Genomic DNA, 27647 nt, shown 5'->3' on the forward strand with positions numbered 1-27647 from the left:
GCAGGAAAAGAGCTGCGGAGTTTTCTAGGCGAGGAAACCGTGTTTGCAAAAATCCCGAGGATTAAGTCAGTAAGGTCCATTTCATTCAGTCCCTCTGAACATATTTAGTGCATATTAAATGCTTCTGAAGGGCTGCACAGAATGTACTTGTTTCTTTTTGCTGTATAGCCTTTTTATTGTTTTAACTTTTTTCCTGCATGTAACATTTTCTTTCTGTTGTTCCTATAAAAAGAAACTTATCATTCTAATTTCTGCTGCTATATTCAGTCGATGTCCAATTAGAAAAAAACAAAAACTTCCTTCTCGCTAAACCGCAGTTTCAGGTTGTCACCCGTCACCCTACGTAAAACGTTTCGTCATGACGTAGGAGCCTGGCCCTCCTCCTCCCGCAGACCTCGCCCACACGCTCAGCCAATCACAGTGTCGAACTCTCGGCTTGACATCTTCCGCCTCCAATCGCAGGGCACCTCCTCCCCGCCAATGACAGGCGGCCGAGAGGAAACCCCGGTCGTCCGCGGGAATATCAATAAGGGAGCCATGGGGAGGAATAGAAGCCTCGACTCTCGCGAGGATGCTCCCGGCGCTCCCGTCTTCCCGAGGCGGGCTGTCACGTGACCCGGCCTCGCCCAATCGCCGCGCGGGCTGCGGGGGTCGCCGCGGTTCCCGCCAAATACGAGCTCGGCGGCCGCGGCAGCAGCGGCGCGGGCGGGAGGGCGAGCGGCAGTGGCCGCCTGAACGGAGCCCGCGCCACCGCCGCCTGAGGGGAGCTCGAGCCGCCGCCGGGGCGATGCTGGAGGAGCTGGAGTGCGGGGCGCCGGGCGCCAGGGGAGCGGCCGCAGGTCGGTTCGGGCCCGCGCCGAGGGGAAGGGGGGGCGCGGCGCGCGGCCTGCGCAGGCCGAGGTGGCGGTTGGGGGCGGACGGGCCTCCCGGCCCCGGGCCCGCTCCTCTTCGGCGGGCGTTTGGTCGGTGCGGCCGTTACAAGCTGAGCGAGGGCCTTCGCGACCCGCAGGGCGCCCTCCTTGACGTTATTGTTGCGCCGCGACCATTTTTTTCCCGGCGCTTTTGCGTCAGTTCGTCCTTCCAGGGCTCTCTGCGGTGACGGGTCGGTGTGGCCAGGAGGGGAGACTGAGGCCCAGGGAGGCGAAAGGGCTGGCTTTGCAGGGTGCCGAGTGCGTTTGTGCCCCCTGAGCAAGTCGGACCGTGCAGCGGCCCTCTGGCCGGGTGGGGAAACTGAGGCCCGGGGTCACACGGGTTCGGGGACCAGAACGCTGCGTCTGCGGCTCAGGGCAAGCCCAGGTAAGAGCCCTGGCTGGTGGGATCGCCAGGGAGCTGGGACTCGGGGGTTCTTGATCCTGCCCGCCGTGCAAGGTGAAGACCTGTCTTCCCCTCCCCCACCCCATCTTGGAAGGGGGCTTTCTGGCACCTGGCAGAGCCTCCGAAACGTGGGATGGCGAACCAAGGAAGACCAGACTGCCTGTCTACCTTGCTTGACTCCCATTGTATCCCTAGCCCTTGACGCAATGCTTGGCACATAGGAAGTGCCCGCCAGATAAGGGTTGACAAGGAAATCAACTAGTCTAACCCAACACCTGGGCAGCGTTGACATTGGGGGCTATCCTGTGCACTCCTGGGGTGTTGAGTAGCATCCGTGGCCTCCGCCCATTAGATCCCTGTGCCAACCGCTTTTCCCTGTTTGTGACACCAAATACGTATCCGGGTACTGCCAAGGGGCCTCTGGTGGGGGTGCAGAATCGCCCCCTAGTTGAGAACCATTCTTTCAATTGTTTCCCGACTTTGAAATTTCAGAGACCTAAAATCCCTATACATAAAGTTGGGGCTGATTGTCATCGACAGTCACTTGGTCCCGTAAGAATGTTTAATTAAAAAAAAAAAAATTAGGGGCGCTTGGGTGGCTCGGTCGGTTAAAGCATCCGACTTCGGCTCAGGTCATGATCTCCCGGTCTGTGAGTTCGAGCCCCACGTCGGTCGGGCTCTGTGCTGACAGCTCAGAGCCTGGAGCCTGTTTCCGATTCTGTGTCTCCCTCTCTCTCTGCCCCTTCCCTGTTCACGCTCTGTCTCTCTCTGTCTCAAAAATAAATAAACGTTAAAAAAAAAAAAATTAAAAAGCACTCCCTACTGTGACCCTCCTCTCATAAAAGGAAGGGATGTTTAAAGGCTAGATGAAATTAGGAGGGGTGTAATCTTAGAATGAAGAGCATTGGTGACTACACACGAGTGTGTGTGAATTGTACGTGTACCGCTGAACGATCTGGATCCCCGGGTGGGCTACTGTTTTGTGTCAGCTTGTAGCTTTGGGGCCCAGGTCACTTGCCTTCGGCTCGCATCAGAGCTGGTGACTCGGGGCCACACCAGTAATACTTGGGGTTGTCCTAGAAGTAAACGTAAGTAGCCAGAGATTATGTACCGTCAGTTAAGAACATACTTGGGTAACAGAACTTGAGGATGATGATGTCTGGAATTGGGTAGACAGGAAATGTGCATCCTCGGGGTACTTTTCTTCTCTTCTCAGCTTGGGGGACAGCCAAGGTTTTTAGCTTTTTACCAATGCTCCCTTGTATGTATCTTTTACAAAACTTAGGTAGCATGCCCCAGGTAAGTTTTTTCAAGCCAGATATCCTAGCAGGTGTCAGCTTTCAAACTTACTCTAACCGATTTAAGGATATTTTTTCCAAAGACTTAGCTGTGTTTGCCTTCATTTCTGTACCAGCTCTGATATTATTATTAGATGCCTTTCCTGAGTTTTTGTTGTTGTTGTTTTTTTTTTCATGCAGGAAAACATTCTCCTTTATTTCCTGACAGCACTTTAGCTCCAGCCTGGCAAGATTTATAGATTCTTATTTTAAAACAATAAGCCCTAGGGGCACCTGGGTGGCTCAGTCGGTTAAGCGTCCGACTTCGGCTCAGGTCATGATCTTGTGGTCCGTGAGTTCGAGCCCCGCGTCAGGCTCTGTGCAGACAGCTCAGAGCCTGGAGCCTGTTTCAGTTTCTGTGTCTCCCTCTCTCTCTGCCCCTCCCCTGCTCATGCTCTGTCTGTCTCTCTGTATCAGAAATAAATAAACGTTAAAAAAAAAAATTTAAAAAACAATAAGCCCTATTCTGATTTTATAGATTTGGTAGTGAGGAGGGGTTGGATTGGAGGAAAACATTTTGGGGTCATTAATGGTGAAATTGCTAACACATTATTTTCTCTCATCTTCGCTTGCACTCATTCCTTTTTTCTTTTTTTAAAGATTTTTTTTTTCAATTTTATTCTGAGACAGGGGGAGAGAGAGAGAGAGAGAGAGAGAGAGAGAGAGAGAGAGAGAGAAAGCCAAAGTGCAAGGGGTGGGGGCAGAAAGAGAGAGAGAATCCCAAGCAGCTTCTACGCTGTCGGCGCAGAGCCCGACGTGGGGCTTGATCTCACGAACGAACCAAGAGATCATGACCTGATTGAAATCAAGATTTGGATGCTTAACCCACTGAGCCACCCAGGCGCCCCATTGAAGATTTTATTCTTAAGTAATGCCCCACAACTGAGCCAGTGGGTGCCCCATCATTCCCCTTTCCGCTGTCCCTATTACTGTACTCGTTGGAGTGCCAGTTCTGAGCTAGGTGCCAAGGGTGTGGTATGGAACTCGTCTCCCTGTTGTTACAGGCTTCCTGTTGGGAGGGAGACATAATAAACAATGTAACTTTCAGAGCGATAAGCGCCACAAGGAGATGAGAAGATGTGACAGTGTTGAGAGCAGAATTTCTCGACCTATTAAGATTTGGGGCAGAAAATTCTGTCGTGGGTACTGTCCTGTGTATTTTAGGATATTTAGCAGTATCTGTGTCCTCTAACCCCTAGATGCCCCCCCGCTCCGTAAAACAACCAAAAATTTCCCTAAACGTTGCCAGAGGCCCTGGGGGTAGGGGTGGCAAACAAAAATTGCCCCCACGGGACAACCGCTTTGGACATATGAGGTGCTGCATATGCATTTACTACTTCAGGATTTCCACCTTTTAGTAACTTGTCCTTTGGTACTTTTATTCACAGCCATGGATTGCAAAGACAGACCAGCTTTTCCAGTCAAGAAGTTAATACAAGGTAGCTTTCTGGGAAGGGGGTTCTGTACTGTTCACAATTTGTATCGTTCATGGTCTCCTCAGTTGTGTTTTTACTTTCCTCCGAGCAGAAGCCTTCTGTTGGGGTCGTCGGCAGGACCATCAAGGGGCCCGTGGGGGGCGTGGGAGGTAAACACTCGTACCTCCAACTGGAAGGAAACCCATTTGGTTGCATCACTGATTTCTTAGATTTCCAGGAGCAAATCCAGTGGTCACTGACTTTTGTAAGGTTTCTCTACTTCAGCTCTGTTGACATTCTGTCCTGTATATCGTAGAGTTTAGCGGTGTCCCTGGTCACTTTGCCCATGTCATGACAACCAGTGGCGTCTCCAGACTTCCCCAGACATTCCCGACAGGCACACCTTCCCCTGGTTGAACCACTGTACAGGAAGATAAATGCGTCCAAATCCTTCTGTGTGAGAAGGGTAGTATATCTGCTCTCAGGGCAGACCGGACCGTATACAAGACCATGGTTTCTGGTTTTTAAAACTCGGTATCTGGTTCCCTGTAGCAGCGTCCCTCCTCCTGTGGGGACAGATAGCAAGTTTGGTGTTGAGGGGAGTCACGTTAAGGGCAGCAGTGTCGGAGGTGAAAGGATTAGGGGCAGGGGCCAACTGGGGCACCTGAGGACAGGAGTGTTTTCTAGAGAAATCCCCCCCAGCCCCGCCTCGAGCCCAGCAAGGCTGATGCTTGCTGAGCACGTGGAATGTCTCTCCTCACTTCCCCTGTAAAGACGCCCCCCCCCCCCTCTGTTTCAGCTCGCCTGCCCTTCAAGCGCCTGAACCTTGTCCCAAAGGAGAAAAGTGAGGACGCGTCGGATGACACGAGGAGCCCTGAGGGTGCCCCTGCACAAGGCCGAGTCCCTCATCTGGAGACCTCTTTGGACAACTTGGAGAACAGCTGTCATATGGCTTCTGACATAGATTTTAATCCAAAACTTGTCAATGGGAAGGGTCCCTTAGATAACTTTTTAAGAAGTACAGTCAAAACCAGTATTGACCAGACCACGGTCATCACCGATTTGACGGAGGACTCAAGTGACCAGCTAGATGGCGTCGCGGCCCTTAGTAAACTAAAGTCTGCTGCCTCTCCCTCCGAGGAGGCCGTGAGTGGGGCCGGAGAAGAAGCTCGAGGTGAGAGGGGGCTGCCGGAGGCCAGTCTGAAGGACGAGTTGACGTGTCCTGAAGAGACCCTTTCAGACATTCCATGCAAAGCAGAGGAGGAGGGTGCTGGCTCCGGAGGTGCAGAGAGGAGTGGAGAGGGGCAGGAAGGCTCGTTCCAGAGCTGCCCCGAGCTGGCAGGTGGTCTGAGAACATGCTCCGAGAAGGACCAGGACGGTTGGAGTGAAGCCAGGGGCATCCTGTTCAAAGGGAAGGTGCCCGTGGTGGTCTTGGAGGACATACTGGCTGCAAAACCTCCCCGAACCAAGTCTCCTCCCACGCCACCTGCAGACCAGGGCTTGCCCTCTGACAGCGAGATGCTGGAGTCCGGCCCCGAGGAAGACTCTGTTCTTAGCCACTCGTCCGGGGGTTCTTCCTCTCCTACCAGCTCACCCGAGGGGCAGTCTGCTCCCGAAAGGCATCCCAGCAGTCCCGGACCCTTCCCCACCTCCACACCCATCCGCAGAGTAAGTATCTCTGCTCAGTGCCAGTGTGGCAGTGCTGACAGGAGTCGCCTGGGACCGCCGTGTCATCCAGGTGCTTGGTGGCCAAGCAGGTGGGGCCGCAAACAGATGCGGAATTCTTTCGATATCCAGAACTATTAGGGGTGTTCGGGGGTGGCTCTGTTAGCCCCCAGTGTGTCAAGTGCCATCTTGGTAGCCGTGGTTGTTCACGCCTAATGAATGCTGCTGGTAACTCAGCAGTTTTAGTGACGGAACGGTTGTCAGCAGGCAACCATGAGCCCTCATGGCAAATGTGAGTTCCCTCCATTTCTTCTTCCTGTTCCGAGAGCCCCATAAGGGTCTTGATGGTAAAAAGTCAGTCAGCGTTGGTGGAAAGGCCCCAGGGCCACAGGAAAGATAAAGTGGGGATTCTGTAGGGTCAGCCCTCGTCCGCCCAGCCAGCCATCTGAGGCCCCCCCCCCCCCCAGAGCAGCAAGAACGGTTTTGAGGCCCACAGAAGGATGGCCTCTGAAATGCTTGCTGGTGTCCCCGCTTTGCGATGAGCATGAGGACGGCTGTCTCTGTTCTCATCTGCCCGTAGGGTCTTGGGGTTGAAACTGGTAGTATCGGTCAAGAATCCAGAGCTGTGTTTAACGGTGTTTTGTTTTGGGTTTTTGGGGTTTTTTGGGTTTTTTTTTTGTTTTTTTGTATTGGTAGAATTTTTGTTTACTTTAGGTTTCTGTTTTTGTTTGTTTTAAGTAAGCTCTACGTCCAGCGTCCGGAGTCACCCATCCCAAGGAGGCTCTGTGCTGTGAGCACTATCAGTGCAGAGCCTGACGCGGCGCTTGGGGCTCGATCCCACGAACCGCGACATCGTGACCTGAGTTAAAATTAACCAACTGAGCCACCCAGGCGCCCCCCCCCCCCCCCCCCCACCGCTGTTTGTTTGTTTGTTTGTTTAATGTAAATTAGATCCTGGTTGGATCATTCAATATCTACCTGCTTGATTTGACCTTGCTCACTTTCTGAAATTTGATCTCTGGAGGAAAAATTATTTTTCTAGACGATTCCATGTCATTTATATCCTGAGAGGTGCAAGAGAGGAGAAGAAAATCGCTTTCACTTCAGGCTTTCAAAATATCAAAAGTGGAAGTCTTTGTTTCCTTCTAAGTTTCCAAATGTTGCAGATGGATGTACATTTTCAAACTTCCGCCTGAGCCATTAATCAGACTCTCAGAATCAGGGCCGAAGTCCCTTTTTGTTGTCGGCCATCTTGTTTGGGTCAGCCAGTCGCTTGAAACCCTTCCATTCTGCTGCTTCCTGTCACATGACGTGGTGCAGCCAGTTAGCCTCCAGAACAGGACGGGTACACGTGTTTCCATTCTTCTTAATCCCTTCATTTTTTAAGTTTGTTTTTGTTCCCACAGCAAGGCCCGAGAATCGGGAAGTGACATAGTTGGGCCTTGTCGTGAAACAATTCGGTGTCTGTCTGCTGGCCCACGCAGCACTCCAGACAGCCGAGGGTGCTCACCCGGGAAGGCCTGCACCTAAGATGCTCGGTCTGACTCTGAACACAGGCTTGCACTTTTGAAATGCTCTAGAAGGCGGTGTTCTCACACAGCTTTGCAAATAATCATACGCTGTGAGTGGCCAAGGTTCAGATGACCCCAGAGCCTGTGGCAGAAAATTGCCCCTGCCACCCACAGGTGGGCTGGTCCATCACAAGGGTAGAGGTAGCGCCCCCTGATGGCGGTCGACACCAAAAGGATGAGCAAAATGAGGTGATCATGGGGAGCCTCTGGGCGCCCAGAGGGCCACGCAGCCTGAGGAAGTGGCTGGAGACAGACCATTTGCAGCGACACCCGCAGCCTTGTACTTTATCGCCTTCCCCCTCTGCAGCAGGAGTTTTCATACCACTGTAACACGTTCGGTTTTATTTGGCTCTGTCATTCCTGGAGTCGGTACTGTAAGATTTTTGCATTGGAATCGCTAGGCATTCGCTGGCCCTGTATTGTGTGTGTGTGTGTGTGTGTGTGTGTGTTTCCCTTTCAGGGCACTTGTTAAAATACAGATCCTGTTGTCTCTTCCCAAGGGAGTCTGATGTAGTCTACCCAGAGAGCTTCATTCTGTTGGGGTTTTTGTGTTGTTGTTTTAAGTACTCTCAGGGTTCTAGAGAATCTCACTTTGAAAAAACAGTTATTTATGAACACCTATTTTAAGTAATCCAGGGTCAGATTACAAGTCAGAAACTAGCCAAACGGTTGCTATTTAGCAAGAGTGTTTTACCATTTGGGATAGGATAGAACCATTTCTCGTTTGTTTGCATTTTAACTGTCATTGATCCTCCTTTACTGGAGATTCAAGATTATCTTTCCATAAATGATGATGTTGATACAGCTGTGTTCCTGGAATCTTTGCATCTATACAAATGAACCCAGATCGCTGGAACTTTTCCCTGTAGAACTTAAAGGACACAAGTATTAAGTTCTTCGTGTTTAAAGAACATAAAGGAAGCATGCCAGTCCTCTCTGGCCCCCCTGTCTCTCCTGGGAGGCTGTCATTTTACGTTTCTCTGTGTGGTGTATGTGAGGCCTCCCTTGGGAATACACAGTATCATTTTGTTTCCTCACCTGAGCCATGTGCTGTAAATATGTTTCTTTTTCATTCTGGGGTGTGAAATCATTGGGCTGGGATGATGTATCTCTTGTTAGCTGCCATATCTTATACCTCTCGTGTGGACAAACTTTAGCTCACAGACTCATTCTGGTTGGTGGATGGTTCCATTTCTCGTTCTCAGCCAAGACAGAACAATGTACTTCCTTCTACATGTTTCCTTGGGCTGCTGTGGAGTAGAATTTCGAGGTCCCAGGAATGCACACACTAATTTTTGCCTGCTTGCCCTCGACTATGGCTGGACCAATTTGGGTTGTATCTCTTCCCTGTGGTTGAGTTTTTAGCTACTCCTGCATGCCCACTACTCTGCACCTCGTTCGCTGCTGCTTATGAGCTAAGAGATGAGGTCTCCTTATGTATAAACTCAGAACAAGCGGCTCTGAGAGGATCCTGCCAAATAAAGTACAAGAATGTTCACGCATCTCGTTAAGTCAGTATTGACGACGTGGGATAGTTGATGTGTGTATTTCAGCTTCCTTCTGGGATCGTGGATCTTGTTTTTGGCAGCTGAATTCCAAATAGGTAACACATACGGCCTAGACTTGGAGAGAGCTCCATGAGCACTTGGGCCGAATGTCAAGGAGATAACGTTGTATCAGACCAGGAAGGTCCACCTGAGAGCCCAGGGAAGCAATAGATATGGGTTCTGCACGAAATGGTAATTGCTCTGATTGCTGGACGTCCTTAGTCGGCTCCTGGGAATCCTGTCAACTCTGCCGTGCCTGGACTCAGCACGGCAGGAGGGGACGTTGAATTTGCAACTGAAACTCCCCAAGTGCGGGCAAGACTGACCCGATGTGCTTTCCCCAGGTGCTCTCGCACAGCAGTCTGGATCACATTCAATACTGTAAATTTGAACGCACAGGACAACGACAGATACAGCAACGTGCAGATTCTGCTGTTCAGTCCTTTATGGTGGGGGTGAGGACCACAGACTTGGCAGGCAAAGTGACTCTGGAGAAGGCAGGTGCTTTCTCTTAAGCCCTTGGTAAAACCGCTTTGGTAACTGGGCGTTTGCGCTGCTACGTGCTTAGTGCAGACAGGCTCGAGCACAGTGTGCGTGGCTTTCATATGCCTCTGCTCAGCCATTTCCTAAGGGAAGATGTAATTCACAGTGGGAAGGATGTCTTGTTGAATGTATTGGTCTGTAAGTTTTATCCTGGAAGAAGTTTTGGACTTTCCCAAATAGATCATCGCCATGCAATTTTTGTCAGTGTGTCAGAGCGTTTCAAGAGAAACAGGCCTTTGGTTTTTCAGTTCCACGTCAGTCCCATTTTTTGGCTACCTCTCCAAGGCTCAAGGGAGCCTGGGCAGTTACTGCTTTTCTGGCCTGAGCTCTCTCTCCTCCTGTTCGGCCAGCTGATGGTTTGGGTTTCAGGATTCCCCGCTCTGGAGATAGCTTAGGCCAGTAGTCTGAACGTGCTCGTACTCCTACCTGAGGTCACGCCGCCAGCCTGGTGAGTGAACCCAGCGGTGCGTCTTGCTGAGTCCTCCCGGCCCAGGCTCGCTTTGCAGCAGGATGATAGGGAATGTCATACTCTAGGATACAGGGGACTAGACCAGATCGCCACCTCTGGCAAGCTGAGCTTTTCTCCTGAACATTCACTCCACGTTCTCAAAGCCGCGCTAGGCAGAGAGTACAGATTGGTGGCTCATGGGAATCCAGCCCATAGATGTGTTTGATTTAATTCATGTAGTGTTAATTTTTACACATCACCTACAAAATTTAAATACAGTTCCCAGCATCACCCATTCTTGGAAAAATCTGAAGGGGCAGGACTGCGGGGCTGCAGGCCAGTAAGAGCTCTGTCCCTTTTGGACGGGGTGCATCCTCTGTCGCAAACCCTTCTACTCCGTGTCACCCGCCTGACACCGAGGCTGGCTGTCCACTGCATTTATTTTTGAGCCTGCCCTGTTTTTCCTCTGGTTGGCCCCCTTCATTTTTGTCATCTGTCTCCTCAGTCATATCCCCAGAGGCATGGATGTATGTGTTCATTGCAGATCACGACCTCACTAGGACATTTTAGTGTTTTGGTTCTAATTGGTGGAAACTGGTCATTTGGAACGTTGTAGCCTTTTCGTAAAGAAGTTCTTAATGGTGTGAATCCCTTATCCCTACCCCCCTTTCTTGCCCAAAGAAGTGTGTGATTTGTTCTATGTGATGTAGTGACTGAAACAACCCGTGTTGAAAGAGAAACGTCTCTCATTTCAGATAACTAAGAAACTGGTCAAAGCTTCTGCAGAGAAGGACAAGCTCAGACTGCAAAGAGTAAGACATTCCCCTTGAAGTAGAACGTTAACCTGTGCTTTTTGCATTAAACAGTAAGCAAGCGGGGCGCCTGGGTGGCTCAGTCGGTTAAGCGTCCGACTTCAGCCAGGTCACGATCTCGCGGTCCGTGAGTTCAAGCCCCGCGTCGGGCTCTGGGCTGACGGCCTGGAGCCTGCTTCCAATTCTGTGTCTCCCTCTCTCTCTGCCCCTCCCCCATTCATGCTCTGTCTCTCTTTGTCTCAAAAATAAATAAATTTAAAATAAATAAATAAACAGTAAGCAAGGTCCTGTTGTCCCCTTTCCCTGCTTGTCCTGACCATCACTGATAGTTGCTTCATTTCACACAACTGTGCCCTGGGACTCATGGGTCGCATCATTTTTAGCTTTGCTAAATCGTCCGAAGATTTTGCTCATAGACTTTTCTCTTATTATTGTTGTTGCTAGTACTGGCTGGAGAGTTGGGCATCCCATTGTGGTTGAGCCTTGCCTTCCAAAGGATCCAGTCCCTCTCCCTGCGTCCCAGGCCCCTTCCCACCTGCCGTGCTGGTTTGGTGGCCACGACACCAGACGGGTGATTCTTGTGCAGCGATCCCTTCTGAGGCTTCACTTCTGTTTTCTGGGGTCACCTCATGTCACACACTGCAAAGCAGAGCACTTTTTTCTCATTGCCGTGGAGGAGAGGGCCAGCGGGCGTCTCCCCCACGCCAGCTGGTGGAAGGGGCGGGCCCGTGTGCTCACCGGCTGCTCCCTGTGCCGTGCACCTCACGGTGGCATTCGGCCTTTGTGGGTCAGATCTTGATGGCGTTTTTAGGGTTTATCTCATTCTTTGTCGGAATCTCCGAGGTGGGGTGGGGACGGAGACGGGGCTCCAGCATGGCTGATTTCCAGAAGCCTCGTCTTATTTAGCAATGAGAAGCAGGGCATCCCCTTGCACAGACGCTGTTGGTGTCATTACCATCCCCAGACCAGACACCTTCTTCACGTGTCCTGTGAGTCACAGGAAGACGCAGAGGAAACGGTGTGAGAACTGGAACAGTCCAGACGTCTCTCATGGCATATGCCGCCACGGCTTTTGTTAAAGCAACCAGGGCTTTCTCAGGGCAGGGGGTAGAGACAAGGGCATAGTCATGCGGCTAGACGAAGAAAACTGAGTTGCCAGGGTCCTGATGTTGGGAAACCCATTTCTGATGGAGATGGGCCTTGAAAGTGACCCGTTGCTGTGGCAAAAGGAAACACCTCTCTGCCTGGCAGGCCAGCTTGTTCAGGAGGAGTTCAAGGTTACAGAATAGCACAGTGCCTCAGGCCACGTACCGGCTGTTTGGAATGAGGAGCCAATGTAAAGATAAAGTCATTTCTTGCTTTTACTGTTTATTCTCATTTATTTCCCCCTTATTTAGCACATTCCTGCTCCTCATCTCATCCCGTTCTTCCATTTCAGAGGAAATAAAACCCTATAATCTTACATGGTTTGGGGAGAAACGAAGGAAAAATGCTTTTGTTTTAAAGATAGAGAAGTAGAACCTATAGGCATTTCTGTCTGTATTTCATCACGGCTTTCTGGTTAAATAAATGTGGTTCAAGCCTAACAGCGGGTAGCCTGGAGGTGGTTCTTTTTTTTTTTTTTTTTAATTAAAAAAAAATTTTTAATGTTATTTTTGATGAGAGAGACAGAGCATGAGTGGGGGAGGGGCAGAGAGAGAGGGAGGCACAGAATCCAAAGGAGGCTCCAGGCTCCGAGCTGTCAGCACAGAGCCCGATGCGGGGCTCGAACCCACAAACCTGTGAGATCGCGACCTGAGCTGAGGTCGGACGCTTAACCGACTGCGCCACCCAGGCGTCCCTGGAGGTTCTTCTTTAATCTTTTCTAATTTAGTGAAAAAGAGAGTAACACTGGCCCACGTTTATACATGGTATTTCGAATGAATCTTAAACTTTCTTTAAGGTTTATTTATTTTTGAGAGAGAGAGAGCGTGAGCGGGGAAGGGACAGTGAGGGAGGGAATCACAGAATCGGAAGCAGGCTGCAGGCTCTGAGCCATCAGCCCAGACAGAGCCCGACGCGGGGCTCGAACTCACGGACCGCAAGAAGCCAGAGGCACACCAAGACTCTTACTTCGAATCGCCAGCAAGGTCCCTGACAAGTGGCTGGCGGCCCTCACCTTTCTCCCAGCCCCGGGGAGCGGGGGGAGGCGGCTTGGGCGGGCGGCTGGCCCTCTGGGAGACGCGCAGGGGCCCAGCCGCGCCTTGTCTCTCGGCCGCAGGACAGGGAGCGTCTGGGCAAGCAGCTCAAGCTACGGGCAGAGAAGGAAGAAAAGGAGAAGCTGAAGGAGGAGGCCAAGCGGGCCAAGGAAGAAGCCAAGAAGAAGAAGGAGGAAGAGAGGCGCGAGAAACGGGAGAAGGATGAGAAGGAGAAGGCGGAGAAGCAGAGGCTCAAGGAGGAGCGGCGCAAGGAGCGACAGGAGGCGCTGGAGTGCGTGTGCCCTGGCGGGGGCGGCGGGGGCGCTGGGGGCGGGAGCGTGCACCCCCAGGCCGCCTGGGACCCTGGAGCGGCCTCTGGCGAGCTCGGGCTGGCTTGGTGTGCAACTGTGCCTCTGGGCTGAAGCTGTGTCTCACGTCTCAGGGCGAAGCTGGAGGAGAAGAGGAAGAAGGAAGAGGAGAAACGGTTGCGGGAAGAGGAGAAGGTAGGCTGTTCTCCCAGGACTGCGGAGTTCAGTCCGCTCAACTGCTGCCCGGTGTTCCTTCGTCTTGGGAAGCCAGGTGGCCCTTGCGGGGACTGCCACGTGTGCACATACCCTCCGGTGGCCGGCAGGCTCCCCGTACTCCGCGCCTGGCATGGAGATGGGCTGGTGCCCGGCTGGGGCTGGGGTTGGTGGGTTTCGAGAGCGGACCTCAAAGTAATGCTTTCCGCTTAAAAATGCCGGGGCTCCCCTTCCGGGGGCCTTCGGCGTGTTTGCGGACACACACTGCTTCTCTCCATTTCTTTGTGCTTCTCTTTTCTTCCGTTGCAGCGCATTAAAGCAGAGAAGGCTGAAATCACGAGGTTCTTCCAGAAACCAAAGACCCCACAGGCCCCCAAGGTGAGCAGCCGGCCTCCTCTGGCTTGGCTTTTTGTCTTTGGCCTGCTCCTCCTTTTGAAAATATAAGGGTATCTTCTGGCCAGCTAGCTTCCCTTTCAGCAAGAGGAGGGCCCCGCTTGCCTCCTGGAGGGAGCTCTTATTTCTGGTAGAATCTGGAGGCTCGGTATTTTGTCGTCTCACCAGTGAAAAGTGTCAGGTTTGCTCAAACTACTGCCAGGTGTTTGGAGGTTGCTTCCTAAACAGTTTTGCCTTAGCAGCTGTCGGGGAGGATGTCTGGGGAGAGCCAGTCCTCGCCCTCAGGGAGCTGACGCTCCAGATGGGAGGCAAGACTAGGCACAAAAGGACAGTTAATTCAGCACAGAATTCGGCTTCCTCAGCCTGGCATCTGTCCCCTTCTACCAGCGTCTGCCTCCAGAGACGCCAGGCTCCCTTCCCCCTCCCTCCACGCTCCGGACGGGACCCATCTCCCCCGGTGCAAGGGTGTCCGTCTAACGCTTTCTCTGCATTCACATCCCTTCATGTGTTTGTGTGTTTGTACGCGTAATAAATCACGAACTGTCATGTCCCTGCTTTGTTTTTGTAGCTGTATCTTGGATTCTCTCTGTGCTGGTACGCTCGGGTCTGCTTGTTCTTTCTATCGCTGCTCGCGCTTTCGTAGTGTGGATGGCGTTGCAGTTTATATGTCCGTTGCCCTGTTGATGCCCCGTCAGGGGCACACGGCGTGTCACTAACACTCCTCTCTGTACCTGTGCCTTCTTTCAGGACAACCACCTAGAAGCGGGCCAGATGCTCGGTTTTTTTAACTTCACTAACCCAATGGGTCAAAAGAAACTGATACCCTTTTTCACTTTACATTTTTCCTTGGTTCCAGTTAGACATCGTTTTGTATTTGTTTACCATTTTCTTTCTTCTGTGATTTGCCAATTCCTATTTTTTACCCATTTTTCTGCAAGGTTGGCTTTTCCTCTGACCTCTGGGAGCTGTTTATGCAGCCAGGATTTTCATTCTTGGTGATACACACAGCAGATACTCCCTCTCGGTCTGTTACCCGCCGTCTAACCTGTGCGTGGCATCTTCTGTTGTACAGAGGTTTTGTTTCAATGGCAACATTGAAGATTTTTTATTTGCATGTGGTTGCAGAGCCTTGTGTACCCCGTGGCCATAGACAGATACGTTCTCTTTCCCAGTGTGTTTTGTTTTTTGCTTGTTGGTGGTTCTTTTGTTTTAGTTTTTGCTCGTTGTGCTTTTATGTGGAGTCCCTTAGCTTGGCTGATCTCTGTAGTTGTCGTGTGGGGCACGGCCCTAACTCTGTCCTGTGTGGTACCCGGTGTCCCAGCACGTGTTCGTCAGGGAGGCGGGCAGTCTGCTGCTTCTCACCTCGGGCTGTGAGTTGGAATCACGAGGGATTACAAAGTCATGGAGCCTGGATCCCGTCCCAGAGCATCCCACGAGCCTGGCGTGCGCAGCGGGGATTTCGGCAGCCCCTGGACGGCCTGCTACGTGGCCGTGATGCAGGCTGTCAGCCGCAGCACTCTTTCCTCCGTGAGGTTGAAGCCTGGCTTTCTTATTTAAAAAAAAAAAAAATTTTTTTTTTCAACATTTATTTATTTTTGAGACAGAGAGAGACAGAGCATGAATGGGGGAGGGTCAGAGAGAGAGGGAGACACAGAATCGGAAGCAGGCTCCAGGCTCTGAGCCGTCAGCCCAGAGCCTGATGCGGGGCTCGAACTCACGGACCGTGAGATCGTGACCTGAGCTGAAGTCGGACGCTCAACCGACTGAGCCACCCAGGCGCCCCGAAGCTTGGCTTTCTTATACGAACGTCACAGCCATGGACTGTCCTCCCCACTGCCCGTGTCCTCGTGCACTGCCAGCTTTAGGATCCACTGACAAACACATTGCTGGTGCCAAAGGAGCTCTGGGAGGGGACACTAAGCCCACCGGAATCTGCGGTGGATGTGACTCTTCGGACACAGACGCTGATGTGTCAGGTCCACGGCAGCCTCTGGTGGGGTCGGTGGGGGGATGGGCTCCAGGCCGTAAGCCAGGCTGTGGTGCGGCTCTGGGTAAAGTCACTCTCCCAGGTCTCGGTTTCCTCACCTGGGAGCTCTGCTTTTATCACTCACCTCCCCCTTTCTTACTTTTCATTATTTAAGACACTTTTTTTAATGTATTATTTTCATTTGTTTTTTATTTTGAGAGAGAGGGGGTATGCATGCACAAGCAGGGGAGGTGCAGAGAGAAGGAGAGAGAGAATCCCAAGCAGGCTCTGTAGCTGTCTGTGTAGAACCTGACATGGGGCTTGAACTCTGGATTCGTGAGATGACCTGAGCCAAAGTAAGATGCTTAACTGACTGAGCCCCCCAGGCATCCCTCACTGCTACTTTTTAAAGAGCCGTGTTTATTGAGGTGTTGATAGGAAAATTTGCCCGTTCAGTGAGGCTGACAACGTGTGGGACTCCACGGCACCCGCATAGTCCAGATCTAGAGTGTTTCTATCACCCCATAGGGTTCCCTGACAGTCTACAGCCTCCTCCCCCCATCCCCAGCCCCTGGCACCTGCTGAAGTGACCTCCAACCCCGTAGGTTTGCCTTTTCCAGAAACCCGTGTAGGTGACGTCACATGGCATGTGGCCTCTTGTGTGTCTCCTGGGACTTCCCAACCCGGATGAATCTGAAGAGCAGTGTGCTGTGTGTCGAGCGGCTCGTCCTCGCGGCTGCCGAGAGGCGGCCGTCCCAGCACGCGGGAGTGCCGTCACACCCTCTTCTCCATTTCAGACCCTGGCCGGCTCTTGCGGGAAGTTTGCCCCCTTTGAAATTAAAGAGCACATGGTCCTTGCCCCTCGGTTTCGGACCGCCTTCGACCAGGACCTCTGTGATCAGTTGGACCAGCTCCTCCGGCAGCAGAACGGCGAGTTCTCCTTCCTGAAGGATCTGAAAGGCCGGCAGCCCCTCAGGTCCGGACCCACCGTGGTTTCCAGCCGAAACACAGACACCTGTAACAGGTTAGTGGCCGGGGCGGGGGGACGGTCGTCTACCTGTTGGTGAAGTCAGAGCACAGTCGGAGAGGCTGGGAAGGGAGGGGCCCGGGACGGAGCCCTGGGTTCTGGTCTGCTGCTGGCTTGGCTTTGGGCCACTTGTCTCTCTTCGGGCGTCCCATGAGCTCTTGCAGCCCCGTGTGCAGTGGCTTTGCAGGAAGCTGCTGCTGTGGAGTGCGGATTCCTGTCCTGGCTTCCCGGACTCTCGGGGCAGGGATCTTGGTTCCGTGCCAGCCTCCCTGGGGGGACGTTTCCCCGTTCTTGTTGGTCTGCTCATTCTGCACCACCCTACTTGTATCAGTGCTGTGGGCCAGCAACTTAGCAGTCTTGTTTCTCCCTCCTCGTCGGCTTTGTGTCCCTGGAGTAAATGCTCCTCGGCTTCGTTGGGACCAGGCGGTCACCCGTCTTCGTAAGATGTTTACAGCCTGCTTCCTCGGGAAGCCTGGGTGGCAAGCGGGCGCGTTGCGGGGGAGGCGCGTTCCTGAGTTTGCTGGCTCCCCCTCAGCGATGTGGTGATCGTGGAGAGCGGCAAGGTCGACGGCGTTCCCGAAAGGAAGAAGTTTGGCAGGATGAAACTCCTGCAGTTTTCGGAGAATCACCGACCGGCGTACTGGGGCACGTGGAATAAGAAGACGACCGTCATCCGCCCGCGGGACCCCTGGGCGCAAGACAGGGTGAGCACGTGGCAGACCTCCGACGGTCCAGGCACGCCTGTCTGCGTTTCCTTCTCGTCTTGCCTTTTGTACGCGGGTCTCCTGGATTTCACGCGTATCGTCGCTCTTCTGCTCTGACTGACGCGCGGTGCCTTTGTTTTCCCAGAAGCTCCTGGAGTACGAGGTGGACAGCGACGAGGAGTGGGAGGAGGAAGAGCCGGGAGAGTCCCTGTCCCACAGTGAGGGGGTGAGCACCTGCCCGCGCTGGCTCCAGGCTTCGCCCGGAAGGCAGGCCCCGGGCTGAGTCCGCTCGCACACGGCCCCCGCTTGGCCCACGGGGCTGCCTGAACGTCCCCATCTCCAGCTTGTCTTAGGAAACCTTACCTGGTGACACCAGCCCGCTTGGCAGTGGAGGCAAGAAGCGTCCCCCGCTGTTACCTGGGGCCCACTTGCCCCCTGGTCCACTGTGGTCTCCGCACCCCCCCCCCCCCCCGTCCCCGTCCCGCATCTGGGTGGCTTCGCGCACCGGGTGGTACCTGACGCCGGCCCGCTGTCAGCCACTGGGATCGGTCCCCGAGTTTCTCCCGGTGCTTGTGGCGTCCAGAAAAACGTCTGCCAGGCGTTCGCAGGTTCACGTCCCACGCGAGATCGACACTCGGGGGCCGCGTGTCGCGAACGTCGTTTGTTTTCCTTTTGAGGATGACGACGACGAAGTGGGAGACGACGAAGATGAGGACGATGGCTTCTTCGTGCCCCACGGGTACCTGTCTGAGGACGAGGGGGTCACCGAGGTGAGGGGGCGAGCGGGGAGGTGACGGTCCCCGAGAGAGCTCGGCCGGGCCCCAGCCTGGGGCTGTGACGGTGATGCCATGAGGTTTGCGGGTCAGGGCACTAAACCGCGTCGGGTCTGTTCACGTTTCCTTAGCTAAGGTTGGAACTTACAAGAAGACGCGCGGTGAGCTTCAACAATTGGCATTTGCAAATCCATCACCCCAAATGAAATCTCGGAGTTTTCCATCTCTCCGGGAGGTGCCCCCGTGCCCCTTGGTTAACCCCCAACCCCCACCACTGACTTTCTGGACCCTGCCAGACAGTGGAACTTTCGATGGCCTGTCGGGATGCAGTGTTGGGGCAGTGGAGAAACAGCCCCGGGCGGGGCGGTTAGGTTTTGTGTCTCCAAGTCAGACTGGAGGGGTCGACGCGTCTTGCACGCTTCCAGCTAGCAAGGTAGGCACGTCTGAGGTGCCCACGAGCTCACTGGTGTTTGAGAATGGAGCCGGGCCCGGTGTGGAAGGTGCCGGGCCCGGCGGTTGAACTGGGCCTGAGATTTGGGGTTGGTGATTTGAGAGCCTTGGCATGACATACTCACCAGGAAGTCCCGAGTGGCCTTGAGAGGCTTACTGGTGACATTAGGAAAATACCTGAGACTTTTGCCGGTCGTGGCCAGAGGGGATGCTTCCAGACAGCAAGGGGCACACGTGCCAGTCACTGTTGAGTCTAGGCAAACACTCTGCCGTTTCCCGGCTGGTAGCGTTAGAAGAGGGGTGCAGGACGCGGTGGGGCCTGGGGGTGCGGCGGCCCTGACTGCGGGCGGCCCTGCGCTGCCCCAGCACGCTCTTCTTCCTCCTCACCGTTCCGGAGGCGGGATGAGAGGGCACAGGGCCCCCGGGGACCCCCAAGTAAGCGTCGTTCTCCCACCTGCAAGGAGTGTGCCGACCCAGAGAACCACAAGGTTCGCCAGAAACTGAAGGCCAAAGAGTGGGACGAGTTTCTGGCCAAGGGGAAGAGGTTCCGCGTGCTCCAGCCTGTGAAGATCGGCTGCGTCTGGGCGGCCGACAAGGACGGAGGCGCCGACCTGAAGGTGCTCCAGCAGTTCACGGCGTGCCTCCTGGAGACGGTCCCCTCGGAGGAGGAGCAGACGCCCAAGGCCTCCAAACGAGAGAAGAGGGACCAGCAGAGTGAGTGTCGGTGCCTGGCGGGAGCGGGAGCGGGAGGGGGTCGGGCCCCCGGCTGTCCTGGGCCCAGGAAGACTTTGTTAGGTGTCTGGGTTAAAACGTGCAAGGTCTTTCAACAGACAACGAAAGCCAGTGCTTGCCGAGCGCGTCTGTTCACCCTTTAATACACCAGCCACACAGGGCAGCTACTTTAATTAGCACGCTTCCCCGGAGAGCGTGGCGGCCATAACTAAGGAGAAATAGGCTCGTGGTGTCAGGCGTGGTGGTTCAGCCAGAGCCCCCCCCCCCCCCCCCCGGGAAGCTTGGCCTTCACAGACTTTCTGCAGCTACTTCCTGTGTCTTAAACCTGCCCTTAGAAGGCCACCTGAGGGGGCCTGGGGCTCAGTCAGTTAAGCATCGGACTCTTGGTCTCCGCTTAGGTCTTGATCTCAGGGTCGTGAGTTCAAGCCCTGCCTCGGGGTCCACACTGGGTGTGGAGCCTGCTTTAGAAATAAAGTTGTGGTTTTTTGTTTTGTTTTTTATTTAAAAAAAAAAAAAAAAGGCCCTCTTGAAGCTGGCCGTGTGTCTTAACCTTGGTGACCGACCAGGGAGCAGCGTGCGATGTTTGTTCTCTTCTCCTCGTGTCTCCTGCCCCCCTGTGTCCCCTTCCCCTGCCAGTCTTGGCCCAGCTGCTCCCGCTGCTGCACGGGAACGTGAACGGAAGCAAGGTGATCATCCGGGAGTTCCAGGAGTGCTGCCGCCGAGGGCTGCTCGGCAAGGACACGGGCAGTCCCGACAGCAGCTCCGCCAGCCCGCCGAGCCCCGGCTCTTCCCGCCCACAGACCCCCACCAGCAGCGAGGACGCCGCCGTCCCCTCCAAGGCCAGGCTCAAGCGGATCATTTCTGAGAACTCGGTGTACGAGAAGAGGCCTGACTTCAGGATGTGCTGGTACGTCCACCCGCAGGTGCTGAAGAGCTTTGACCAGGAGCACCTGCCCGTGCCGTGCCAGTGGAGTTACGTCACCGTGGTGCCCTCGGCCACCAGGGAGGACAGTGGCAGCATCCCGGCCGCGGGGCCCGGCCAGGGGACGCCCATGTCGCTGAAGAGGAAGTCCGCGGGCAGCATGTGCATCACCCAGTTCATGAAGAAGCGCAGGCACGATGGGCAGGTGAGGGGCGGGGCGGGGCGGGGCGGGGCGACCCCCCCCCCAAGGGCTTTCTTGTCTGCAATAAAGTGCATTTTTTAGAGCCGTTGTAGATCGGCGGCAAGAGTGATCAGAAAGCATAGCGGTTTCCCATACGCCCCCCTGTCCCCAGCTGCAGTTTCCCCACTGTTGACCCGGCGCCAGAGCCGTGCGTCTGTCGTCACGGACAGCCTACGTCCACGTGTCCTCCTCACCCAGAGTCCCGGTTGACGTTAGGGGTCCTGCCTGGTGCTGCGTGTTCTGCGGGTTTGGGCAGGCGTACGATGGCGTGTGTCCACCACGGAGCCCCTCCACGGACCTGAACGTGCCCTGGGTTCCGTCTGCTCATCCGTCCTTCCCTCCACACTCCGGGGGACCACACATCTGCTGTCCCTGTCGTTTTGTCTTTTCCAGAATCACAGGCTTGGGTGCACACAGCGTGTAGCCTTTTCAGATTGGCTTCTCGCGTCGCTCTGTGTGTGTCCGATTCTTCCGTGTTTTTTCGTGGCTGGATAGCTCGTTTCCTTTTAGCACCCGACAGGTTCCATGCAATGACTTTTTAGTTTAGTTTTTTGTTTTGTTTTGTTTTTAACTTTCTAAAAATAATTTTGAGAAAGAGCGAGCATGAGTGGGGAAGGGGCACTGGGAGAGGGAGAGAGAGACAATCGCAAGCAGGCGCGTTGTCAGTGTGCGCGTTGGGCTCGATCCCACCCACGAACCGTGGCTGTGATCTGAGAAGAAATCAAGAGTTGGATGCTCAACCAACTGAGCCACCCAGCCACCCCCAGTTTTTAGTTTTTTAAATCTCTTTTTGCTTTTACGTTCACTTAACGTGACTATTAAGCATTTATTCTGCATCAGGGACCCCTGCTAGAGTTTGTAGGCGGCGATGAGCAGAACCCATCGGATGGGAGGCACAGATAGGAATTTGTCACAGGAATAGTGGCCTAATCACAAACAGGCAGCTCGGGAGCAAGTACCCAGAGCAGAGTGTGGGGACCTGGGGGGTGGGCGGCCTCCTGGGGACACCCGTGTGGAGTGGCCTCCGGGGCCCCCTGCGTGCCCCGAGGGGCAGGTGCCCCAGCGGCAGCCTTCGCTGATGTTGGGTGTGTCTGTTTTTTTCCTTCCTGGACCGTGAGTGTAACAAGTCTCTTTTCTATCCTGCCTCTGAGTCTCACTGGAAACCTATTTTCAGGATGAGCACTGGGTCCTCGTTTTAGGCAGGCAACTCAGAGTTAGAGGTTTTATGGGGATGAGACGGGGGGGGGGGGGGGTCTTAAAAGTCAGGTCTCCTGCTCACGTCCAGTGTCCTCTGCAGGGGAGGTGTGGCTTGGGGAGCTGTGTGCCAAAGGCCGGATGGTGATGCCCCCTCACGCCCCGCTCCTGCCCACTGCTTCTCTGACATTAGTCACCATCTGACTTAGGAAATAAAGTGGCCATTAGAACAGGGAAGCAGGAGAGATTACTCCCGGGGGGGTGTCAGCCCACCTCCCTGCTGGCAGCAGACAGATGAGGCCTTTGGTATGTTGGTTATTGTTTGTTTTTAAGTCTGTTTATTTATTTTGAGAGAGAGAGAGAGAGAGAGCACAAGTGGGGGAAGCGCAGAGAGAGAGAGAGAGAGAATCCCGAGTAGGCTCCACACTGTCCACACGGAGCCCCATGCAGGGCTCGATCTCGTGAACTGTGCGATCGTGACCTGAGCTGAAGTCAGACGCTTAACCGAATGAGCCACCCGGGCGCCCCAGGCCTTTGATACGTCGTAAACCTTCCTTTTAAACTGTCCGTGTTACCTGTCCTCAGTGCAAGGCTGTGTGCAGGGCTCCGCCTGGCCCGTGGACACGGCTTATACCATGGGGAGCCCACTGGGTTAGGGTCGGGGCCTCAGACCCACAAACAACTTCCTTCCCTGGACCTCAGCCGAAATGAGCCACAACGAGAGAAGAGGGACCAGCAGAGTGAGTGCCGGTGCCTGGCGGGAGCGGGAGGGGGTCGGGCTCCCGGATGTCCTGTTGGGTCTGTTTTGTGTTCAAGCTGTGCTTGAGCTGTGGGAGCTTCTCGTGGTCCGTGCTGGTGTCACCCAGGCAGTCTAAGGAGGAAGCTGAGTGTGACTGGCTCCGGTTGAAAGCAGCAGTGGGAACGTGGCTGGACAACGGCCTGGTTTGTCCCCCCATCTGAGCAGCAGCTGCAGGCCTCTGCCCTTCCGTCGTCCCTCAGGGCCCTGCTGTGTCCCTGTCTGTTTCGCTGGCGTGGGTGAGAGTCACACGTCCTCGCGTGACGGTCACGGCTGCATCCCGAGCCCCACTGTCCTCTTCCACCCGTGGTCGTCCTCATTTGTGTTCGTGACCCACGTTTGCACGGAAAACCTTGATTTTAGCCCCTGTTACGCGTTTCCTTACATGCCAGCTACTACGGTAGGCACTTCATATGAATCCCCGTGTTTCATTGGCGAGATGCTTCATCGTCTTACTGAGACACCAGGAAAGAAAAAATGCTCCCAGTTAACCTAGGGTGACCCCCCCCAGGGGACTCGTGGATGCATGAGAAAGTGTGTGTCTGGGAATCCATGACACGGGGAGTCTCCGCTGATGATACATGCGAACAGCAGCCCGGTGCTTTCGTTCCCCGTTCACGGGGGAGGCCTTGCAGAGGCTCAGCGGCGTGGGGAACTCAGCCGAAGGCCACATGGCACATGAACCACGCTCCGGGCCCTGCGTGCGGCTCACCTGCTGTCCCTGGGGGTCTAAAACTGTTCTGGACAGAAGCACCACTCAGAGCAGACCAAATCTTTGGAGTCCTGGACTTGCTGGACCCAGTGGTTCTGACTCAGTAGGTCTGAGGGAGGAATCGAAAGCCTGCATTTTATTTATTTATTTATTTATTTATTTATTTATTTATTTATTTATTTATTTTTTTTTTTTCAATGTTTATTTTTGCGACAGAGAGAGACAGAGCATGAACGGGGGAGGGGCAGAGAGAGAGGGAGACACAGAATCGGAAACAGGCTCCAGGCTCTGAGCCATCAGCCCAGAGCCTGACGCGGGGCTCGAACTCCCGGACCGCGAGATCGTGACCTGGCTGAAGTCGGACGCTTAACCGACTGCGCCACCCAGGCGCCCCGAAAGCCTGCATTTTAAAAAAACCCTCAGGAAATGGCACGTGACGGGCCCAGGACCGCAGTGTGGGCCTGCACGGTGTGTGCGTCATGGGCTGAGAAGCCCGGAACACCCGGCTCTGGGGATGCTCCGGGGATGCTCTGGGAGTGGTTCCATGGGCAGCTAGCCTCGCCCCTGCTCTGCAGAGTGGGACACCTTCCTCCACGGTCCCCTCGTGTCGGGCCACCGGTAACGGGGCCCCAAAGCCACGGCATCAATACAGGAGGGTTTGTCTCAGCAACGAGAGGTCCTCGGCTCCTGCGCTGACAGGCTCCCCGTGTCCCGCTCCCTCCTTCCTTAGTATGTGGCCTTGGTCCTCATGGTCACAGGATGGCTGTCGCCCCTCCTGCCCCCAGGACCGAGGTGGCAGAGGCTCCGTTCAGCTGGAAAGGGACACCGTCCCCGACAGACTTCCTCCTGAGTCTCTCTGGCCAGAATCGTTGGCACAGCCCATCAGCTGCGGGAGAGGCTGGGAAAGGGACTGGCCAGCAGCCCCCAACAAAACTCCGGCTCTGTTTTAGAAGCCAGGGAGGGGGGAATGGCTTTGGGGCACGCGCTGAGCAGGCCCCCCACCGCACGGCACCCACATAAAGCGGGAGACCCGGGGAGACTTCTAGAAGGTAGGTTGGAAGGCGCAGGAGCACGTAGAGTGCTTCCACTTGCGTTTCGGTAAAGCCGCCGGTGCTTCTGTACCCTTGGGGGTAGTTGTCGCAAACCCTAGAGGTGTGCAGATAGAGCTTTTAGACTGGGTTGGGCTGTTTTCATTTGTGGGAGTTTAAAAGTCTGTGGGTTCAAAGTAGTCCCGATACACGTGGGTTCACCAGGTGCCCTGGTCAGTGAGCTGAGCAGGCCGAGGAGGGGCGCCAGTCCTGCCGCCGGACGTCTCGTGCGGCCCGAGGGTGACGCGAGCTCTGCGCCTCGGTTTTAGTTTAAAGCGCGGAGAGGTTCTGTGTTCCCTCTCTGGTCAGAAGTCTGTGCTCAAGATGACCCGGAACAGGGTTCTTCCCAGCTGCCGAGCTTTGTCGTGGCCACACAGCGGGACTCGGGGTGTCCTCCCAGAGTCTCCCGGTGGAAGAAGCCTGGCCCATCCCGGAGGGCTGCGCTTGGTGGCTCATCTGAAAACCGGCGGAGCCGTGGGAAGCCTTGTTCACCTGCACTCGCGTGTCCCGTCTGCGGGGCCCGTGAGCGGGGACGATGGGCGGGTCCCTCTTGCCTGGCAGACCCTGCCAAGCGCCTCCTGAGTGGCGTAGTTGAGGGCCGGGCCGTCTGTCCTCAGCCCGGGGATTCTTTCGACATGGGTGGTTGGGAGTCCCCCTTGGCGTCCGGCCGTTGGCAGCCACGGCTCACTCTGGGGGCCCTTGTCGTGTCCGTGGGGCTGCCCGGCTGGGCCCAGCGGCAGTCTGCACACCCCCGGTGGCCCTGTGCCGTCTGTCACCCCTTCTCCGGCAAAGGCAGCTTTCTGTAGCGGGGAAGTTCCAAGAGTGTCGTGAGAAATAGGCCTTCTGTTGAAATAGGCCCACCTCTGCCTCGGTTGGTTCTTTGTCGTTCACAAAGGCGCCCGTGCGGATGGTTGGTGTTTAAAATCAGTCCTCCCTTACACGCTTTCTGTCCTCTCTGGTGAAAGCCAATGGAAACGGCTCCAGGATGTCGGTGGAAATTCTGCTGTCAGTGGAGGCCCTGCCTGGCCCCCGCCCGCAGTTGCTTGGGTGGTGTTGTCCCCGGCAGAAGTGATCTAAGCTTGAGTGAACCAGAAATCCAGGTCTCTAAGTCAGAGACAGTTCGAAGATCATGCTGGTGGTAGTTTTCGGAGATCTGAGTGAGGTCTTTTGACAGAAACTCCCCGTCCCCCAGGGCTCCTTTGCTGATAGGCTCTCAAGCAGACTCCTCAAGTTTGTTGCCAGAACAGGTAGAGGTGGAGGGGGGGGCACAGCAGCCCCCCTGCCCCACCCGTGGCCCGTCTGCTTCTGCTGCTGCTGTTGATGGCCTGTGCGCCCTTGTCTGTCCAGGTTGGAGCTGGGGACCTGGATGGGTTCCAGGCAGACACAGAGGAGGAGGAAGAGGAGGACGGCGACTGTGTGATCCTGGACATCTCGGATGTTGGGGGTGAGAAAGGCCCGAGCCCTCCTCTTTCATCAGCCTGGCCGGAAGGGAAGAACGTGCCCTTTTGCTCCCACGCGCCTCTTGTCTGTAAACAGCGAGGCTGAGTGATGGGACCCCAAAAGGCACTGGGTGGGCCGGGGTGGGTGTGGGCAGTGGGTTCCAGTGCGGGCCCTGGAGGGTCTGACTGGTCTGAAAGCTGCCGTGGGCACATCAGGACTGGACTACGGTAGCCGTAGCAGAAACAGGTGCAGTAATGGTCTGGCATTTGGGCGCTGACCACGTCGTGGCACTTCCAGAAGCTTCTGGGAGAATCCACAGTGCTGCCCCTGTGGCGTTGACCTGTGGGCTGAGTGCCACGAGGCAGAGTGGTGGAGTCCTGGGGTGGTCTCGGCCGTAGACAGGGCTCAGGGAGACCCGGGGGAGAGGTGGGAGCCCGGTGGATTTCTGGGGCGGGGGAGGGGGGGGCAGGGGGGATCGGAAGTACAAGGGTCAGTTGTGAGGACAGGACGCACAGCAGGGCTGGTATGGGTGGTGAGGGAGGCTGAACTGAACTTGCTGAGTGAACTAAGGAGGGGACGGGGTCTGAGGGCACTGAATACAGCTGTCTCGAGGGGGTATGTGGGGGACAGCAGCTTGAGCCCCTACCCGGTGTTGGGGTGCGGTCGGCTGAAGCCCCCTCCCTCTCTTGCCTTGCAGAGGCCCAGGCCCCGTGTGGAACCGCTTCTGGAGCTGGGGGGTCCGTGGGGATGGACAGCAGCGAGAGTCCCCCGCCCGCCAGCTCGCTCGGCCCCTGCTGAGCGCCCCACCGGCCCGGTGCGTGCGTGTAGGATGGTTTAGGGATTCACAAACGCCTCTCGGATACTTGAAAGTCCTGCGAGTCTGTGTGAAGAGCACTTTGTCCTGCTTCGCAGACCTCCCCTGAGGTCTGGAAAGTTTTATATAGGATGCTTGATTGGTTCCTTTTGATACTTGTAAAGATGTTCCCCCAAAAGCTGCATATTAATCTGCCCTTTAATAAAGCATTATCGCGATGTGAGGACCTGTACAGGGAAAGCCTGGTCGCGCCCTGCGGGCCCCGGAGCAGGCACTGTGATGAAATGCTTGTAAATGAGTTGGAGCCCGCTGCGGCTCCCAGACCCCACGTGGGTGTGTATAAACTTATTGTCCAGCCCTGACCCGGCGCGTCTGTCTTCTTTTCGGACACATCGTTTCTTGTGAGTGGGTGTGTGCTGTTACCTGGGGCCTGAGCCGCCCCGCTGCCCGTGCCCAGCTGGCACCCCCCCCCCCCCCCCACGCGTGCCTCTGTCCTTTGTATAGAGGCCCGCACCTTGCGAAAGCACCCTCCCAGCTCTGTTGTGAAATCCTCACCCCGGTGCTGACCTAGCTCGAGGTGAAGGCTTCTCAGAAGGTGCGCACGCCAGCCAGTCCCCCCTGCCCGTCCCTGAGGTGAGCAGTCCAGTCCAGTCCAGCCGCCAGGACCCAAACTGTGCTCCCAGATCAGCATTGGGGTCGGGCCGCAGCTTGGGAAGAGCGGGCCCTGGTCACCGAGGCCCTGAAGCAGCTCCATGTCGGGGCTGTGGTAGGCCCCCCAGAGGCGTCGGAGCGCACCGGAGACCCGGGGGAGCTGACGTTCTGGCAGAGCGCGTGGACTCCACTCAGCCTGGGCTCCCCGTTTCTGTTCCTGCCGCCCCCACGGGAGACAAGGGAGGCGGCTGCCGAGTCCCTGTCCTGCACGGGCTGGACGCGGCCAACACGGGGTGACCCCACCCTCGGGGCACTCAAAGGCAAGGGCCCCATTTCTCCCACCCCTTTGGGCGGGACTGAGGAACACCCCAGTTGCAGGGTGAGGGCCCGGGCC

The 27647-nt window shown here is 55.3% G+C and overlaps 1 protein-coding gene across 3 annotated transcripts; it reads left to right on the plus strand.

Annotated features, from left to right (window-relative positions):
- Positions 1 to 649: 649 nt before the first annotated feature.
- CHAF1A (chromatin assembly factor 1 subunit A) lies at positions 650 to 26964 on the plus strand. 3 transcript variants are annotated; one of them, XM_040461922.1, is made up of 15 exons: positions 650 to 839; positions 4040 to 4090; positions 4866 to 5734; positions 10596 to 10652; positions 12913 to 13121; positions 13272 to 13332; positions 13660 to 13728; positions 16507 to 16733; positions 17272 to 17440; positions 17589 to 17666; positions 18118 to 18210; positions 19125 to 19377; positions 20032 to 20522; positions 25696 to 25792; positions 26486 to 26964. In XM_040461922.1, the coding sequence occupies exons 1-15, from the start codon at positions 788 to 790 to the stop codon at positions 26584 to 26586; spliced, it is 2877 nt and encodes a 958-aa protein (XP_040317856.1). In that variant the 5' UTR covers positions 650 to 787; the 3' UTR covers positions 26587 to 26964. The 3 variants fall into 3 exon arrangements, with proteins under 3 accessions (XP_040317856.1, XP_040317855.1, XP_040317857.1); XM_040461921.1 differs by having other exon boundaries at positions 652 to 839; positions 17586 to 17666; XM_040461923.1 differs by lacking the exon at positions 650 to 839 and adding an exon at positions 920 to 1296 and having other exon boundaries at positions 17586 to 17666.
- Positions 26965 to 27647: the final 683 nt, after the last annotated feature.

The sequence above is a fragment of the Herpailurus yagouaroundi genome, unplaced genomic scaffold, assembly GCF_014898765.1.
Source record: "Herpailurus yagouaroundi ecotype Mexico unplaced genomic scaffold, PumYag 295, whole genome shotgun sequence".
NCBI lineage: Eukaryota > Metazoa > Chordata > Mammalia > Carnivora > Felidae > Herpailurus > Herpailurus yagouaroundi.

Excerpts from the sequence above, each read along its gene's own strand:
- CHAF1A (XM_040461921.1), top strand. The coding sequence starts at position 788 with ATGCTGGAGGAGCTGGAGTGCGGGGCGCCGGGCGCCAGGGGAGCGGCC. Across the intron at positions 840-4,039 it reads CGCCAGGGGAGCGGCCGCAG|CCATGGATTGCAAAGACAGA; the intron begins GTCGGTTCGGGC and ends TTTTATTCACAG. Across the intron at positions 17,441-17,585 it reads ACCCCTGGGCGCAAGACAGG|AAGCTCCTGGAGTACGAGGT; the intron begins GTGAGCACGTGG and ends TTGTTTTCCCAG.